We start from the raw sequence: 19,749 nt of genomic DNA on the forward strand, positions 1-19,749 counted from the left end.
GTGACCTGTAAAACTGAGTTAAGTTTTCTTTACTGCCTACATCAACCCTGTGAACAACATAATGTACTTATCAGACAGATGCTTTTAAAACTTAAGTTTTAATATTTAATAAATAAATTTATATTTAATAAATATAATATTTAATTAAGACACACAGACATGAAGAATCAGCGTGAGAATCACAACAACGGCGACCATCAAAAAAGCATGTATCAGAACTCATCCCATCATGCATTGTGGCATAAATAAATTATGAGCTGAATTTGCTTTATTTGCAATGTTCAGAGTTGATGTGTTTATCTGAATATGCCGTTTATCACCTTTGTTGAGATTCATACACTGGTTCTTGATGTCTGTGTGCGTCCAAACAAAAGACTTCTTCAGAAAGTTTTTTTTTTTTTTAAATCACAACAGCTTGTAAGAAATTCTCCAAAATGTATAAAAAACACTGGAACTTAGTCAAGATAATCGTTATTTGACTTGAATCACTGAATTTGTTTAGAGTCTAATCTCGTGTTATATTTGCAATAACGGAAACATAACTCAGAGATTAGACTCTAAATGAGTTCAGTGACTCAGGTAAAATAATGATTATGTTAAAACATAATCATCACCACCTGATGACTTGTGCTCTTGGCTTATCTGGCTGTTTTAACTCAGTTATGGTAGCCAAACAAAATCTAAAGTTAAAAATGTGTCAAGAGCCCAACTAATGCAAACACTGACCACTATAATGGTTGCTTAAAAATTATGATTTTATCCTTTGGTGATTCTGCCTGTTAACATCAGGTGTCTTCAATAATGGTCAATCATCACTTAATAAATCACTAATTATCTCATTAACTCTGCTTCAGTGTTAATTTGGCACTCTTCAGTAAGTTTGACACTCTTGTAAGTTCATAGAACCTGATAGAACCTTGAAAGTTGACAGAACCTATGTTTTGTTGTTATATTGTTATATATTTTATATAATAATAATAATATTTATGTTATACATTTTATATTATAATAATATAATATTGTTATATTGTTATGTTATTTAAAGTTTTCAATTTCTATTTAAGTTGAGGTTGTTCCAACTCATCCTATTGTGTAGTGAGACACTGCAAGTTGACAGGACATGATTCAACTTGTCCACCTGACTAAAAATCAAAATCATTTTTTACAGTGTTTAAATAAAGTTATTCATGTCTTAAACTCACTGAATTAGAGTCTAAGGTTTGTATATCTCATCAAATACATGTCTATCTCTATGTGAGATTCTCTATTATATAATTCATTAAATAAAACTAACAAATCAGCTGAAAGCATCAACATGTGCACTGCTCTGCAAAACAGGTGATAATGAGCAAAAACAGCTCATTATAAAAACCTGACAAGAAAAAAACACATTTGCATGATGTTTTGTCTGGCTTTTCTTCCGTTTTGATGTTAAAATTGGATATTATGCATAAAAACATATAATAAAGCAAAATAAACCGCCAAAAGGTGCTAAAGGTGTCAAGTATTGAATGTTAGTCCATTTATTTTAAAGAATAAACACAACTGTGAAGTTCAAAAGAGGAAGAAGGCGCAAGTTGTCAACTTTCGTATTGATTAGTATTTAGACTAATAGTTTGGTTGTGCCTAATTACTGGTTTTTATTACATCCTCTCAGAAAGCAGGAAGTGCTGCAGTGATGGTTTAAATGTGTTGTTTGGGTCAGTCTTAAATGGTGCTTTTGTCTCTGTGGTCGTTAAATGCTTTTTTATTAGGCAGAAATATCATTTCCATTAACGCATGGTCAATAAAAGAAAACATTTGTGTGTATTTACAATTTGGTCCCGACTCTTATGCATTACGCTGCTCATCAAATGCAAACATATTGATTGTATGCTGCTAGATAGCAGAGTCTAGGAAAATTATGACTTTTCCAATTGCGATCTGCCTTCCACTCATATTTGTGTGGTTTCTTGACTTGATGATACTTTTAAAAGTGAACATGGTAATGGTGCTCAATTTCCTTTTGAAGTTTGGAAATTAGTTTTGTAGTCAAGTTTTTTAAGTAGTAAGCTGATATTAGGGGTGGGGCTTTTTCACTCTAGAGTCCATTTGATTGGACACATTTTTGTAGTACAGGATGAGTCATCAATATTTTTAGTCTGTTTTCACAGACTGACTAACTTTTAGATGTGTGTATCTGCTAATTTTGTAAGCTTTTAGAAGTATGCTAGCATACTTGATGACCTCAAAGCTAACACACATGGCCTAAAAGCAAAAAAAAAACTTCATTTTGATTTCACGGGTCTTTTACACTTGCCAAAAAGTTACTTGGATGAATGCTTTTGAAGTTCAAGCCAAAATCAACTAGAGAGTTCACCATCAAACGAAACATCAGTGCATGAATGCGGAATATCAAGGGACAATTTTTTCACTTTCTCACTATGTAAATGTGTCTATTTCTGCTCCATATTTGTGGAAAAAGGGATTAAAGGGATATTGTTGCTGTAGATCAACTTTCACTCTCATCAGAACCAGATGTGAGAGCTCTAGTGACTTTAGCACTTACATAGCTTGACCTTTTTATGATAAATCCACACCTGAGGTGTTGATGGGAGTTTTGGCCACTGATAATCTCTGATTATCTCTGTGACTGCCAGGAATGCTAAAGTGTTTTGCAATTTCACCTGCAATTTCAAAATAATACCAACAAAAGACGTTTATCCAGGAGCATATTCTACTTGACAAAATTATGGACGTTGTGGTCAATTACTTTTGAAACTGCAGGTTTTTATTGTGGATATGAAAATATTTTAACATCAGGTATCTATTTCCTCCCATTACACAGAATGACGCAAAGGTTTCTCACTTCAGTGAGTAATACTCTGATGTGCTCAACACTGCTGTGAGAAGTTTAGATCACTGGGTTTGTTTATATGCTCTGTCATATCAGTTCTAGTAATAGAAACGGAACATGGTATTATTACCAAAATGTGTGTGTTTGTTAATTAATTATTATTTTTATTTTTTTTTTTGATGTGTACCGTGCAATACCATGATTTTATTTTAAGTACCTTGGGACACCTCACAAACACCATGATATGAATATTCTTAGCATATACCATATCCGCATTTATAATGAATGTAAAAGTATGCTTTAAAGTTGCTGTGGCAGTATGCTTTAAAATTACCTTCAAATACACAGGGTTCCTACGTTCACAAATATGGAAATATCAGGTAATTTTTACATTTATAAAATCCTTTTGCTGAATTTATTGATGTAAAATCAATAAGCATCAGCTAAATATCACTCTTGTCTTTAAAAAGCTGCTTGTAAGACCCAATTATCTTTGATTTGGGAGTGAGTTTGGGAGTTTGAGCGGACTCTTTTTAGTAAATTTATCAAATAGATTCACACTTGGTCCGAGCCATTAGCAAGCCGTTGTGAAACTAAATGATTTTTATTTTTTTACTGAATTACCACAGATGATCTGAAAGACTGTGAAAAAGCTATGGAAATTCATTAATCAAAAAGTGGCAAAACCCTGACCATGGCGACATCACGGTCTTTTGAAAAGCTTCTTTTGAAAGCTTTACTGTAAGCACAGACTTTTTATCACCTTGTATTATTTAGTTTACATGTTTAAGCCTTCATTTCTTAGCCTTAAGCAAATTGAAAGTTAGTGTGATCTGTAAGTGACACGAGTCACAGGTTCTCTTAATTTTAGTGCTTGTGTGTTATACATTCAGAGATTATGTTATCTTGAAGGCAAGAGGCAGCCAAAGAACTTGGGCTAACTTATTGCTCCTTAATTCTCCTGTCAGCTGCAAAATCTTTTCAGCCTTCAGCTTCCTCCTGGTAACCATAATGGTTAGAGTGAATATGAAGACATGCCTCAGCTCAAGACAAAAGAACACCTCTGCATTTCTAGATATAGAACGACAAAGAGATTCAATTTGTCTAAGGGTGTTATTTTATGCAGACAATGGTAAATGCAAACTTCTGTAAAAAGTGTCAAATAGGTAAGGAAAGGAAAGGATAGGAAAGGATGTGACATGTGGCCAAGTATGGTAACCCATACTCAGAATTTGTGCTCTGCATTTAACCCATCCAAGTGCACACACACCCGGAGCAGTGGGCAGCCATATATATTGCTATCGCTGCGGCGCCCGGGGAGCAGTTGGGGGTTCGTGCCTTGCTCAATGGACTCACCTCAGTCGTGGTATTGAGGGTGGAGAGAGTGCTGGTTATTCACTGCCCCCACCCTCAATCCCTGCCAGACCTGGGACTTGAACCCTCAGCCCTTCGGGTTACAAGCCCAACTCCCGACCATTAGGCCACGGCTGCCCCCAGAGTGCCATGGAATTACCATGCATTGGATTTGGTTTCATGGTAGCACCTTGGGTTTTGAACATATACCACAGTAGTACATGTAGTACCGTATAAATGCCATTACGGAATGAAAATGGTAATCATAGTAGCAACATCATGCTTTTTTCCTCTTTTTTTAAGGATCACTTTGTTTCTTCACACAGTGAGATGTGACAAATTACCACATTAATGTGTGTGTCACATCAGTAATAATAATTTTGTTTGTTGTGTGAGAACATATTCACACTTGCAAAAATGTAATGTCACAGTACTATGCTACAGTTCTGTTGTTATCTTTTTAGAAGGGTTAAGGATAACAGGACATGAAAGAACATTTGATGAAATGCACTAACATACACAAAAAGTTTAAAAATGCATCTATACATACAGTTTTATCATTATTAATATATTTATTTATTTAGCTGAAATGAACACTAAAATGGAAGTACAACAACATATTTCATTCCTTTTCACACAAATTATGATTATATAATAAGAACTTTTTTTTTTTTTTTGCAATTCCTTGCAATATACTGTGTTATGACCTTGAAACACTTTTACCATAGTGCATGATTTCTAAACGAATACATTTTGATGGTTGCATCACATACCCAGCTTCATATTTATGGCTTTTCTAATCTAGTAAACTTGCTTGGTACCTCACCTGGTACAGTGCTGCATTTGTGATATGGAGTGGCTATTAGCAGTGTTGGGGAAAGTTACCTTTAAAAGTAATGCGTTACAGTATTGCGTTACCCCCTAAAAAAGTAACTATTTATCTGGCCAGGACTTTCTTGTTTGTTTTTAATGTAAAAAAGTTATATTTTTGGCAAATGCAAAAGCCCTTTCACACCTGAAGTAAAATGAATATACCTCAGGCTGAAGGAAAAGTGAATTCACATCTGTATAGCAGAAAGCAGGAGAAGAAAGTTCAACACTCTTCAGCAATAAAAAAAAGAAAAAGAAACACAAATGTTAGGTTATCTAAAGCAATTTTTGCTTACTTGTATGGTTGAATTGGATCATTGAAGGTCAGCAGCAAAGACACTGGTTAATAAAATGGGATTCAATACATGCAGAATATTTGTGTTATTTATTATATTTAATCAATGCAGATTTGCATCATATTCTTAGTTTGCATTTATTTTCTTGTTTTCTTTTCACTTTGAGGAATACTGAATCTGTTTTTTTTTTTTGTTTTTGTTTTTTTTGTGAGTGAGATGAATTAATGCATGTTCACATGGAGCTACAGTAACATCATGTTTACACAGCACGTGCAACGCATCTACACTTGCTCCTGATGTCTTTCAACATAGGGACAGGAGACTTGTCAGTCACTACGAAGTGCAAAGTAACTGCCATTACTTATTTGAAAAAGTAACTCCTATATTTTCTTGTAAATTGAAAAGTAATGCATTATTTTACTAGTTACTTGTAAAAAAAAGTAATCTGATTACGTAACTTGCATTACTTGTAACACGGGCTATTAGTCCCATGAAAGTCGCAACACAATAAAAGAGCTCAAAGACAAGTTCAACTGACATGGTTGCTTCAGCAATTGTATTTTTATCTTATATTGTTAACACTATTGCTTAGGTCTAAAGTTTAGTTTAGTGTAGGTGGTACATTATTTTCAAACACAATAGAGTGCCAATCACTGGACATTTGATTTATGAATTGTTGTGATGCAATAAACATAATGCTAAAACAACATGCTAGATTCACGTTCATCTGTTTTGGATAAAACAAAGCACCACCTAAATTAATTTAGCAAATATGTACTACAAGTTTTTTTTTTCTTTCCCCAATAAACCTGGTTTACAAAGTACTATTAGTTGTTTTACACAGTAATGCCAACTTAGCGACACTTTGTCATTTGATTTAATGTCTTTTCAAACACTTTTAGCAACTTTAAAAAAAAAAAAAATTGCCTAGTGACTTCTGAATAATCTGCCCCTATTGGGTGTTTTATTAATCTGCTTTTATTAATCTATTTAGGTGTTCTTATTAATATGCCCCTATAAGGTGTTTTACACTATATGGTGTTTTACACAATATTGCCAACCTAGCGACTTTGTCATTTGATTTAATGTCTTTTCAGTCTCCTTTAGTGACTTTTTTCCAAAAAAGCGCCTAGCGTCGTCTTATTAATCTGCCCCTGTTAGGTGTTTTATTGATCTGCTTTCATTAATCTGTTTAGGTGTTCTTATTAATCTGCCCCTATAAGGTGTTTTATGCAGTGTTGCCAATTTGATGACTTTGTAATTAGATTTAGTGCCTTTTCAGACTCCTTTTTCCAAAAAAGCGCCTTGGACTTTTTGGACAAACCATACTGCTGCACAATTGAGAGTTTTTGTTTTTTTTTTTCCCCAGCGCACACAGTCCTCTCTTTTTGTGTCTGATCTGTTCAGGGGGCGGCTCAAAGGAGCACCGCTTTCAGTTAAAAATATATTATGTTGCTTCTAACTTTCATTTTACATGTTTTATCTTATGTGTATTTAATTTCATCAGATGATGGCTTGATTATAATTCAGGATTTTTGTGCAGATTAACATCATGGAAGGGAGAGCTGGTTATGTAGTTTTGTTTCAGTTTGTATTCATCCTGTCATCTAACAACAGAAAATATTTTTTCCAGAAAAAGTTTTAAAATTTTTATCATATGTTAATGTAAAAAATCTTGTGTAATATAACTTGTGTTTGTTTGTTTGCTGTTTTTTGTTGTATTTACTATACTTGTATTTTTGAATTGTTTTTGCTGTGAAAATATACTACTACTACTCTAACAATAGAAACTGAAAAATATATCAATCAAAACAGTTTTGTTGAGAATTTGGATGCCTTAAAATACAGTATGTGAGTACAGAGAAGCAAACAAATGTAAAAGGCAATATGACGCAATGACATCATTAATATGCTAATTAGAATATGACATAATCTAGCAACATTTAGTGACTTTTCAAGCAGGCTTTACCTACTTTTCATGAAAGAAGATGGCAACATGGTTTTACAAGCTTTAATATGTTCATTTGCATTTTCATTTTTTTTTTTTTTTATACAATGTTTTTTTTTTTAAGACAAAAAAATCATGTGTAATATGCCTGCTGTTACACAAAATAACCACTACCCTGTCTTTTTCTATTTATAGAAAATTCAGATTGTTGATTCTTGAATTCTAATGCTAGGCTAAACTTTACAGCACAGGGATCAGCAGCCATTTTGGTTTGAAATGTTCCATTAAAAAAATAATAATAAAATAAAATAGTATCCTAACATATTAACAATAGTATACTAACATATCGATGGCACAGTGAAAATGAGATTCTTTTGTCTGATTAAGTGTTTAAAATCTTTGTATTCGTATGATGCTTAGGGCTAGACCATTATAAATCAATTTTATCCCTCTGATTTTAATGGTTATGGTTAAGGAAGAACAAAAATTGTTCATTCAGGAACACATTGTGCTTGCCAAAATCACTGTGGCGTCCAAAGATAATACCATGGTACATCTTCAAAACAATTTCTACTTAAATGTTTTCTTCTTATTAAATTTTACTCACCTTTGGAGCACAGAAAGCATGTTGTGAATTTCTCTGCAGAGAGCCGTGCTTAATATTTGATGCTTCAACATGCTCTTTAGGTCTTTTTGCCCACTAAGCACAGCACTGTCATAAAACCATACTACCCCACGGTCTCATATACTTCAACCATTTTATGGATGGGAGAACTGTGGTAGTAACTCATTTCCTGCCATTTCAGCCTTCTTTTCACCATCAGCAGCTGTGCTGTTGTGCAATCGATGCCCCTTCATCTGCACTGCGATTATTTTTGTTCGCCATCAAACTGCGCTTAGAAGCGAAATCCAGTATCTCCACCAGACTCCTATAGATGCTAGTCTAATCTTCCCGTTTGAGACCCGCCATGTTGTTATTGTTGATAAAATAATGCATGCGTCGCTTAATGCATGCAACGTTCGACTTCATCTATTTAATTTGGTGAAAGAGACTGCGTAATGGTACGAACTGACTATCCATAATGCAGTCTTATTGATTCTAATGACATAATTTACAAGCCCTTAGCAAGAACGAATTAAGTAGTGCGACGTCCTATTTGAAAGCCTTACTGACTAAAGCATCTTTACTCGGCAGGCTTTTGATGTTCGTTTCGGAGTGCAAAGTACGTTTGAAGATGGCCCAGAGGCCAGGGCGGTGTAATTCAAGCATTGAGGCCGAGCAGAACAGAAAGCTGCCCCTGCTGTTTGTACCAATTGCCCTCGCAATTGGCTCTGTGTTCAGCTGGGTCTCCTGGGAGATGGGAAGATACAATGGGTTGCTGTGGCGACAGAAAAATCTCAGCCTACCTGCGAATCGGGGCCCGCCGGTAGTTCGCCTGCTCGTTTAATTAGGTGACTCCTGAGTAGATTAGGGCCTGTGTTAGCGTGGGTGGCCCGCTGCGTTCGTGCCCCAGGAGCGCTGCAGTCATCGGCCGGGCTTGAAGGGCAGGCCACAGGGGAAGGTCTGTCAGGAACTGAAATAAGAGCAAACGACTGAAAGAGAACTCTGACTCAACTTATGTCTTTTGTCAGAAGGCAAAGATGAGAATATAAGGGTACAGAAGCCTGTATGAGAAGAATTAAACACCTTTTTACGCTGTTAAAAGTCTTTCTTCTGTCCAGGTTGTCCAGTGGTAACCAAGTAAGTCACTCACTGTTCTCTTTTCTTAGAAATTAATGTTACTTATAATTGTTTCAGTCTGAAATACTAATACGAATATTTATTTTATCTGGGGTTGCATATAGCATATAGTAATAATAATAATTATTATTATTGTTAATAATGAATTGTGGTGGTGGTGTTTTTAAGTGATTTGCAGCCCAATAAATTAATAATGATTTGCAATCATTTAATTTGTAATACTATTATTGTTTTTATGCTTATAATTCTATTTTTTTTATTTATTTTATTATTTAATTATAATAGATCATCACAAGGTATTTATGTATTTATTTTCTTAGATAATTAGGTGGTCTTGATTAATCGTATCCAAAATAAACATTTTTGTTTACACACTATGTGTGTGTGTACTGTGTATATTTATGTATATTTTATGTATATATAAATACACACACATCCATGGATATATTTCAGAAAAAAATGTTAGATTTATATTTTAAATATATTTATAAATAATATTAATTATCTGAAAAAAATATGTACGTACATGTATTATATATTTTCAAAATACATACTGTATGTTATAAATACATAATAAATATGCACAGTACACACACACACACACACACATGCGATTAATTGTGATTAATCTTTTGCCCGGAAGAAATAATAAACATAACGTCACATACAATAATATAATTAGTTTAAATATATCATACAATTTTATGCAAATTAAAAATATATGTTAATAAATATGTTTTGGATAATAATAATAATAATAATAATAATAATAATAATAATAATAATAATAATAAATGCTTAATATTATACCACACAAAATAATACATATAATTGTTTATTATTATTATTAATATTATTGATTTTCAGTACTACTACTACTACTACTACTACTACTACTAATGTAATTATAATAAAATATTCATATTATATTAATTATTAATTAATTAATTTAATATTAATTTGTTTAAAATCTGTATTATTTTGTGTTTAAACAATATAATAATAATAATAATAATAATAATAATAATAATAATAATAATAATAATAATAGTATGTTTATATATATATAAAAAAATAAATAAATAATGATTTATAGTACTTTTACCACTACTAATTATAATGTATAACAGTAATGTAAAAAAAAAGAAAAAGAAAATAGTAGTACTACTAATAAATATGTATTAGGTAATAATAATAATAATAATAATAATATCAGATAAACTTGTTGATTAGCTTTTTGACTTGCATCAGTAAGCAAACACCCAGAATACTGTAGCAACTGGCCTGCTGTAGCCTAGCAACCTCCAGAATAATTGTGGTGGCAAACAAAGTAATTTGAATATTTTTACAGTTCTGTTTGTTGCCACTAGTGGCCCAAAAGTGATTGCTTCACCTTCAGAATTCCCTTTCCTCTTTTTCATAGCGCTTCTGGAAGTCAGAGAAATTAAAATAAATTACGCAAGGTAGAATTAATTAAACACAGGCCGCCATAGCCTGTAAGACAAATGCACCGTCTGCGCAGGAATGCAAAACTTGCTCATGCTCCTCTGTGACTTTCAACACTTTTAAAAGACTTTAATAAGTAGTCTTCTGTCAGAGAAGAAGTGATTAATGGGAAATTAAACTCGCTGTAGGTTAAAAAGTAAAGCGTCTCTAAAAAGATTTTCCATTCGTGGATGCTTTGAGACTTAAATTCATAGTTTTAACAACTCAAATTTTCTATGCAAGCAGTTCAGGGAAAATGGTTTGACCCATGATTAGGAAGACATTTCTCTGGCTTTTATATCAGATGAATTGTCCCAGATTACAAATAAAGCTGTGTATTTAATTCAGACTTAATTGAAAGGAATTCAGGCTCATTAGAGTAATGAGTGAAACAAGCCTGAAAAAGTGCAGCCAGCACAGAGAACCAAAGCGAAACACCCCAAAACTGATGTTTTAGGTTATGGACACTAATAGTTACGAACTTTGCCTTTAGGCAAGTTTAAGAAACAAATCCGTATTCCTTTCCCTCCTCAGTTGTACCAAACCAGTTCTACAACTCGCTTAATAGCCTCTATTGTTATGCAGCATGTTCCCGGCAAGAGATCAGAGATTGAACGGTGGTTGATTCACAGATTTCCACTTCAGAGACTTTCATGCTTCACCATGAAATCAATGAAGTATTCTTTTAGAATGGGATATACAGTATTGAAACATTTAATATGGTTAAAGACGCTCTATTTACTGTCATTTCACAACCTGACACACAATTATTTTTGTTGCAGATGAACAGTGTACTGCTTACAAACCAAAGTAGTAAATAAAAATGGTTCATTTAACATGGCTTTGAAAGTCAAATGTCACTTGCTGATGTTTGCAAGTTTTACTGCTCATTTTAGGTGCAGGACTATTGTATTCTAAGGTCTTTTAAGACTTGTCAAATTAAAGTGATGAATGATGAGAATGGAACACAAGACTTCAATCTTTAAGATTGAACAGTCGGGAGGCTTGATTGGCATTTTAATGAATCATATGGTAATTTCACTAATTGTTTCTTAATTCTCTTTCACTCAGTTTAGCTTCATCCTTGCAGTAATTACATGTGTTTGTACCAAAAATATAAGGCAACATTTTTCTTACTCTAACTTTGAATGATACTCCCTGTCAGCTTGTCAGCTAGGAAAGACTAAAACACATTGTTCTCAGTATAAACCCCATTTGAGTCCTAAAACTGGACAAACTTTGTGAACTTGAGTACTTTTGTACTTGAAATGTTCACTCGTGGATATTTATATCTTGCCACTGAATTGTATGTAAAAATGCTGCTATTGTTCTTGATATTATACAGTCTCATATCTCTCAAGGGTTTGCTCAAAAAGAAAAGATTAGCACAATTTTAGTGGAAACAAATCAAGCGGGGTGTGTGTGTGTGTGTGTGTGTGTGTGTATAGCTATATATTCTCCCAGGCAGGCTATTTCATTCTCATGTGCTGTGAAAGTTGTTGTGTTACTTCTTAAAAGTACTGTAATATCATTGCTTGTATAACTTATTGTGTAAATTTGATTTTGTTATGTAATTTGGGTCAGTCTCACAAAACTGTTCAAAAAAATCATGCCTGGCTTGTTTTACCTTAAAATATTCTTTATATATGTGATCATGGACCACAAAAACCAGTCATAAGGGTCAATTTCAGGTTCATACATCATCTAAAAGCTGAATAAATAAGCTTTTCATTGATGTATGGTTTCTTAGGGTAGGACAGTATTTGGTCAAAATCTGGAATCTGAAGGTGCAATAAAAAAAAATAAATAATAAAAAATAAAAATTGAGAAAATTGCCTTTAAAGTTGTCCAAATGAAGTTCTTAGCAATGCATATTACTAATAAAAATTTTAATTTTTGATATATTTATGGTAGGAAATGTACAAAATATCTTCATGGAACATGATCTTTACTAAATATTCTAATTAGTTTTGGCATAAAATAAATATTTATAATTTTGACCCATACAATGTATGTATGGGCTATTGCTAAAAATATACCCGTGCTACTTAAGACTGGTTTTGTGGTCCAAGGTCACATATTATAATATGTTTTATATTTTTTATAATTGTTTCCCTAAAAATACATTTTACTGTCATGCTAATTTTTAATATATTTTTTTTAAATATTATTTAAATGTAAAACATTTTGCATATTTTAATTATTTATAAAAATGCAATACAACATTTTACATGACCAAAAATAAGAATAGGAATAATTTCTTTATTTTCTTTATACAAACAGTGTTTTTTTCTTAAATCTGACTAATTTTAGAAAAGAAAATGTAATTTTTTTGTAATGTGGAGATATTTTCTAAAAGTGTAATTTTTTACAAACAATTTTTTAAAAATATAAAAATATATATTATTTATGTTTTAAAGTATTAATATATCATAGAAATATTTGTTGTGCTGCCTTAAATGTATGCAGAACATGATTTAACAAAATAAGCTTTAACAAAATTAAAGCTTAAAATAAGCTTTTTTTCTGATTTTGGGATGACCTGCATGTTTTTGTGAGATTCACGCAATGACTGATTTATTCACTGTTGATTAATAGTTTCAATCACTGTTAATCACCAGTGATCCTTTCTGAACGTTTCATTTGTTGTTTTGTTAAAGTTAGTCTGTCGATCTGTCTTTGAAAATTGTAAAAAGCAAAATAATTTTTGGAGTCACAAAGTGAAAAAGTTATATCAGCTGTGTCAATCTTTCTGTCAGCTGGGCAGATCAAAAGAGCAAAGACAGATGAATCAAGACAGACAGCTTTTATCTGTGCATTCATGGCCTTTATTTATTCTCTCTGCATGTTTGTGCTGCTGTTCATTTATTAATTTTGGTTATGTGGTGTTATCCGGAGGTGTGTTTTAAGTTCTCCCCCATGTGTTGTTTGTGTCTGTGGTCTACAGGTCCTCCTCTTCATTGCTCATCTGCCTCCTCTTCCCCTGTCGACTCCCCTTACCCTCCCCCTTCCCATGCAGCCAATCAGAGCCAGGGAAGGTTGCTAGGTAACAGTGGGGCTCAGGCCGGCCGGGACTCTGAGTCAGAAGATGAGTTTGGCCCCAATTCATTCTTAGTTAAAACCGGCTCAGGGAACGTCGGCGCTCCAGCCACTGCAACTCCTAACGGTGAGTCCCTCTCAATATCGCTGCCTGCTAGAGGGGTCTCGACATCCCCTGCTGGCCTTGTTGTGGAGCTTGTGGAGATAGCCACAGGCCAAACATTCATTTTTTCTGGATATTTTGGGTAGCGGTGGAGGTCAGATGTTATCGGGAACTTTTTTTAACTAAGGCCTGCTGAGAAGAGAAGCTTCTGGCTGGAGTTCAGGAAGTGAGGTGTGTCAGAGATGCTGAAGATTTATCGCAATCTGTTGAACTCCAGTTAAGAGCTGCTAAAGATTTCTGTTCATATTGAGTTATGGTAATCTTCTGCAGCTCTTTTTTATTAATGATTTTGTTAAATAGAGTGAATTTGTGTAAATTGAAATGAAAAAAAAATTGATCAATTTGCCTGAATTCACCATGAAGAAAGGAACAGTTCACCCAAAAATGTAAATTCTCATTTACTCCTCCTCATGTTGTTCCAAACTTGTATGAATTTATTTTTTCTACTGAACACAAAACAGGGAAGTATGTGGGTAACCACATAGTTGATGGTAGCCACTGACTTCCATAGTAGCTACTGTCAACTGTTACAAACATCAGAATATACTTTTTTGTTTTCAACGCAAGAAAGAAGCTAATACAGGTTTGGAACAACCAGAGTTGGGTGTAACTTTACTAATTAGTTACTGTAATTTAATTACTTTTCCCTCGAAAAAGTAAGGGATTTCTCTTATTTTTATGTAATTTAATTGCAGTTATTTCTTATGCAATTTAACTAAATACTGTATATACTGTAGAACATTTATGTACAATACAATGCAATAGTGTATTTAACATTAACATGTAAAGTCTAACCTTAAAATGCATGCTTTTTATGTAACGTTTTCACTTTAAATACTTTGGTGAGTTAATAAGAATATTGGTAACACTTTAGTGTTCAATTCTCACTATTAACTAGTTGGTTATTAGCATGAATATTACTTGGATATTGGCTGTTTATGATGACCTAAAAAGCACATGTTAATGACTTATTGTGAAGACTTTATTCTTAATCCTTAATTCTGCTTAATTCTTAAACTTAACTGTCAACAGCCACTTTACTAAGTATTAATAAGCAGTAATTAGGAGTATATTGAGGCAAAAGTATAGTTAATTTATAGTTAATAGTTAGTTAATAGTGGGAGAAACTAATACTGGTTTGGAACAACCAGTGTTGGGTGTAACTATTAGTTACTGTAATTTTATTACTTTTCCCTCGAAAAAGTAAGGGATTACTCATATTTTTTTTGTAATTTAATTACAGTTACTTCATATGTAATTGAACTAAATACTGTATAGACTGTAGAACATTTATGTACAATACAATGCAATAGTGGATTTAACATTAAAATGTAAAATCTAACCTTAAAATGCATGATTTTTTGTAACCTTTTCACTTTAAACTTTAAACTTAACTGTCAACAGCTACTAAGTATTAATAAGCAGTAATTTGGAGTATATTGAGGCAAAAGTATAGTTAGTTCATAGTTAATAATTAGTTAAAAGTGAGAATTGGACCCTAATCTAAAGTGTGACCACAATAATTTATGTAGTTATGTATTATTTATTTGAAAGAATTTAAAGAATCAAATCATGTCTATCTTTGTATCATTCATTAAGTTCTCGAGGTTGATATAGGATTTAGAAAGCAATTAGTAATAAGTTATTAAATACTTTTTGGAGAGAGCAATTTGTACAGTATTTTAATTACACTGCTGAAGATGTAATTAGTAACTAGTAATTAATATTTTTTTTAGAGTTACTTACCCAACATGGGGAACAACATGAGGGTGAGTAAATAATGACAGAATTGTCATTTTTGGGTGAACTATACCTTTAACCATGGCATACCAGATACACAATAATCAATAAGTAGCAGTGTAAATATTTGATCTGAGAAGCTGATGAAATTATGGTTTACAAAATGATGCAATGTACCATGAAATTTGAAATTTCAATTCAGTTTTGATAAAAACAAATCAGTTGATGAAAGAAGAAAAGGAACTTGAATTGCAATAAGTATACTAATACATGAACTAATACATGAATGCATATATTTGAATAATGTGAATTAAAAATGCGTGCAAGAATTTAATTTGTGATGTATGGTTGTTATAGAAAACCAATTCCATGACTGATGCATTTTCATTATGAATAAAATAGTCTATGCCAAATTTACAACACATTTTAATTTTCCATTTATTTATCTTGGGAAGATCCCATGTATTTAATTTAAAATTGTATTCTTCCAATTGTTTTCGCCGTTCTGGAATCCTAGGCTTTGTATTTCACAATGTGTGTGCTCTCTGTTTGAATGTAGACTTTGGCAGGCTAACCCTCTCTGCAGCTGTCATGACTAATTTCACCCTGTGTCGTGACTTATGAAGTGGTTCACGATATACGTCACTGTTTGGATGACCTGGAATGCAGTTTAGACACCTTTGCAGTGTGAGATTGAGTTTGTTGTTATCCACAGTTCTTGGAATAATTTGACTGCGACACTTTCAGATCATCTTAGACCTGCCTTTATTAACTTTGTGTAGTGTTAGAAAGGTCAAAAAGTTTTAATGAAAGATAAAATCAATGGAAACCCTGTAAATGATAAAAAGCTTAATGGCATGGGGACAAGTGACAAGTGACAAGGGACAAGTGACCAGCACAGCAGGAACTTTAACCACAGTTGAATCAATTTTACAAGTTACTGTGTCCCCACTAATGAGCTGCTGATGAAAAGCACATGGAATGATGAGATGTGCTGCTATTGTCCTCCAGTAAGTTCAAATATAATGAACTTATTTACTAAGTGCTTTGCAAGTGCTTTGATGTGTTTGGACTACTTTTAACATCCTGTTACTTGTGAAAGGACGTTATAAAGCACCGCCGTTAAAAGCAAAGGTTGCATTTGACAAAATGAAGATCCTCTAGTTGGCAGTTGTGCCCCATCGTAGTGTTTATGAACTCTGAATTGATATTTGTGTTGTAAGATATTTGTACGGCAACAGCTAACCAAATTAGAAATGAGATTTGTTAACATGCTTCTCTGATAAGAAAGCTTCACGTCACTTTGATAATTGGAGGAGAGCAGAGAGCATGCCGATGCGGAGCAGTCGATATGAAGCCTGTCATCGGCAGCAGCTCTCGGCTTCTCCCTCAAGGCTTCTTTACAGAGTAGAACAAAAAAATGCTGTAAATAATTGATCAGCCTTTACAAGTTAACCACCCAAGGCTGGAATTACATCAAGCTCAAGAGGATTGCGCCTGCCTGCTTCCACACGACCCTCCATAAAGCAATGAATTACCCTCCTGTGGCAAGAACTTTTCCTTCTTCGCCCAGTAGCTTGCTACCGTCCTGGTCACCTAGCGGTGGCACCCCAGTGCTAAAATGGGATTTATCTTTCCGACAAATGGCTGTGATTTGCATTGGTATATAGGTTACCCTCGGGCTGCCAGTGAGGGGTAGCACACTCACCAAAGGAATCGGTCTCTTGCCTCCGAGCTATGCAAGGCACCATAAGGCTCTATTTGACTGAGACAAAGTAGCATACCACAGTGCCGTGAAAGAGGAAGTTTATGTGCTGGAGTTAAGCTAGGCATCCCCGGTAGTAAAATAGTGGGATTCCTGCCAGAGGCTATGCTGTGTTGCATGAGGTTGGTGTTGGTGCGAGGTTTGATCCTGCTTTCTTTACTCCGCATTTTACGAGTCAGTAACTTTTAATCGGAAGTCGGGTGGCTCCTGCACTGCCAGTCATTTTGGCATCAAAAACTAAACTTTTGATAGCTTTGTTTGTGCAATATGGTTGTCGGTACAATTTGGACTGCTGAATACAGTTGTGTTCACACTCTTCAGTTAATTCAGAGTGACTTCAGTTTGATATTGACATCTTGTGCCACCCAATTTATTCTTTGCTGTCAGTTTCTAATCTTATAGCTGTCATCTTCTCTCCAGTTTTAAAAAAGCGGCAGAAAAATATTCATATTTAATTCGGTTCGCTTGTCTTTTTGCATATAAATGGCAATTTGAGAGTCACCTGCTAGTAAATACGCTTGTCAATCCAAACATTGGCTGTGTCAAAGTAGCCATTGTGATTGTAGGTAAACAAGTGGTAAATTATGGAAATTAGCTTGCTCTTTTGAAGAGCACCCTCATTGTCATTTCTGATTGTTTGGCAACTGTATTTGCAGAGCCTTAAAACAGAACAAGGACACGATTATAATAAGAAAAGAGAAGCGCTGCTGTTTATTCACTTAAACCACCTAATGAGTCTATTTTAACAATTTTCCCTGCTTTTTGAGATTGGGATAGGCTTTTTTACCTGAGAATAAATAGCCAGCTGCTTTCATTTAACAAGTATTAGCATATTACTAATACGGATATGCCAGATAACTCAAGGCTTAATAAGAGAGATGCAGTAATGACAGACTCTTGGATAGGTGGTCACGTCCTTCGTTACAGTCCTTGGTTTTTAATGAAGAGGTGCCTACATGTTCACGCTGAGTGGCATAAATTGCCGTCCAAAACACACTGTGGATTAATTAGCGCAGTTAGTGCCAAATATTTCACAGTTTCTGACCCATTTTTTTTTTTGTCACCCTGCCCTCACGTAAACACGAGCAGATGTCTTGAAAGATATGTGTCATGTGGGTTTGAGCCTGTAATATTTTGATATGTTTTTAGGGTTGACAGTGACGTGCGTTAATGCCTCCCGTCCCCATTTCTTCGCCCTGTCTGAATATTAAGGGAGCATATTAAACCATTTTTAACTGTGCTGTGACAAGGCCCTGTTCTGCAGTCCGACTCGGCTCAGCATTACAGATTTGTCGAATTCTGGAGAGAGAAAGGGCATGGACGGGGTAAGCTTCTCGTGTAAAATGATAAGGGAGTCTAAAGGCCCAGATTCATGTTGCCGTTGTCGATATGATTTTGTGTGTCTTTAGAAACACGGGTTATTCTGTAGTTCCAGAAATGTGATCCAGTGCTGAGACTAAAGCTGAAAAGGCTTAGCTCAGGGTTTCGGGCTGTGGATTCAAACACAGAGCATGTTTTCAGAGGAATTTGGTACGCTTTTCCGACAATTGAGGAGGAATTACACATGAGAACATGGTATGGCTAAACCTGACAGAAGAGCTGAAGTATCGAATCAAGAATACAGAGGTGGTTAGCATTTGAAATATTGAATCCCGAGTGTTTAAACACAACATAAAGCAGAATCTGGCCACAGTGGTGAGTTATGCACAAATTTCACTGCTGGGAAATCTCTCCACTTCCTAAAATTCATCTCTACTTACAGCTATCAACCAGAGATGGAGTTATCAGGCTGAGGCAATTTCACTTTTCCCAGAGTGATTCTACATTATCAACAAAAAATGCATCTGTAGCATTCTATCGACCAAAGGGCTCTCAGCTATATTGTATTTTTCAATTCATCCATCTTTGTTGCAGAAATTCCCTCAACTAAAGTTCACGAACCAGATGTCTTTTGTATTTAAAGAGGCTGAGATTAAGCAAGCTGGAGAACGTAGAAAAGAAAGAGTGAAAGATCTCTACGCCCGCTAGGTCCCGTTAGCTTGATGGGGCAGACTCGTTGAAGCTTGAGCTCTTTTTATTGAGCATGTGTTGCTCCATGGCCCCTGGCTTTCTCTCAGGGTCCTGTTCCTGGAGAGATGGCTATTGGGCCACGGGCTCCCTGCTGAGCCCCTGTTCTTAACCACAGAGCCCCCCTTGTCTTAGCATCCTTTTGCACTAAGCAGCATGGGGTTCGGGCCACAGCGGGCCGCTAATGGCGTATGGATCCCCTCTTTAAGGGCTTGCACAACATGCCTTTGCAGTTGACCAGACAGGAATGAACGGGTGGAAATTAAGCGGCAGGGTCACTCTGCAGCTCCGCATTTAGATCAGTCGGGTTTCATCAGAACTTATTTAATCATCCCCTCCCGTTGCTGGCGCGAGGGAAGTGAATGAGGTTTACGGGGTCGCACTGGAACGTGCATCCACCGGAGAGATCACAGCGGACAGGGAAAGAGTGATTTAATAAGCAACAC

The 19,749-nt window shown here is 34.6% G+C and overlaps 1 protein-coding gene across 6 annotated transcripts in view; it reads left to right on the forward strand.

Annotated features, from left to right (window-relative positions):
* The window catches only part of tenm4 (teneurin transmembrane protein 4), a 243,565-nt gene that overhangs the window by 90,571 nt on the left and 133,245 nt on the right, over positions 1 to 19,749 (forward strand). For all 6 annotated transcript variants that reach the window (XM_051128614.1, XM_051128615.1, XM_051128616.1 and 3 more), the window contains exon 4: positions 13,477 to 13,695. In XM_051128614.1, the coding sequence (XP_050984571.1) occupies positions 13,477 to 13,695 (219 nt within the window). The remainder of the gene's footprint in view (positions 1 to 13,476; positions 13,696 to 19,749) is intronic.

Source organism: Labeo rohita, chromosome 15, assembly GCF_022985175.1.
Source record: "Labeo rohita strain BAU-BD-2019 chromosome 15, IGBB_LRoh.1.0, whole genome shotgun sequence".
NCBI classification, from domain to species: domain Eukaryota; kingdom Metazoa; phylum Chordata; class Actinopteri; order Cypriniformes; family Cyprinidae; genus Labeo; species Labeo rohita.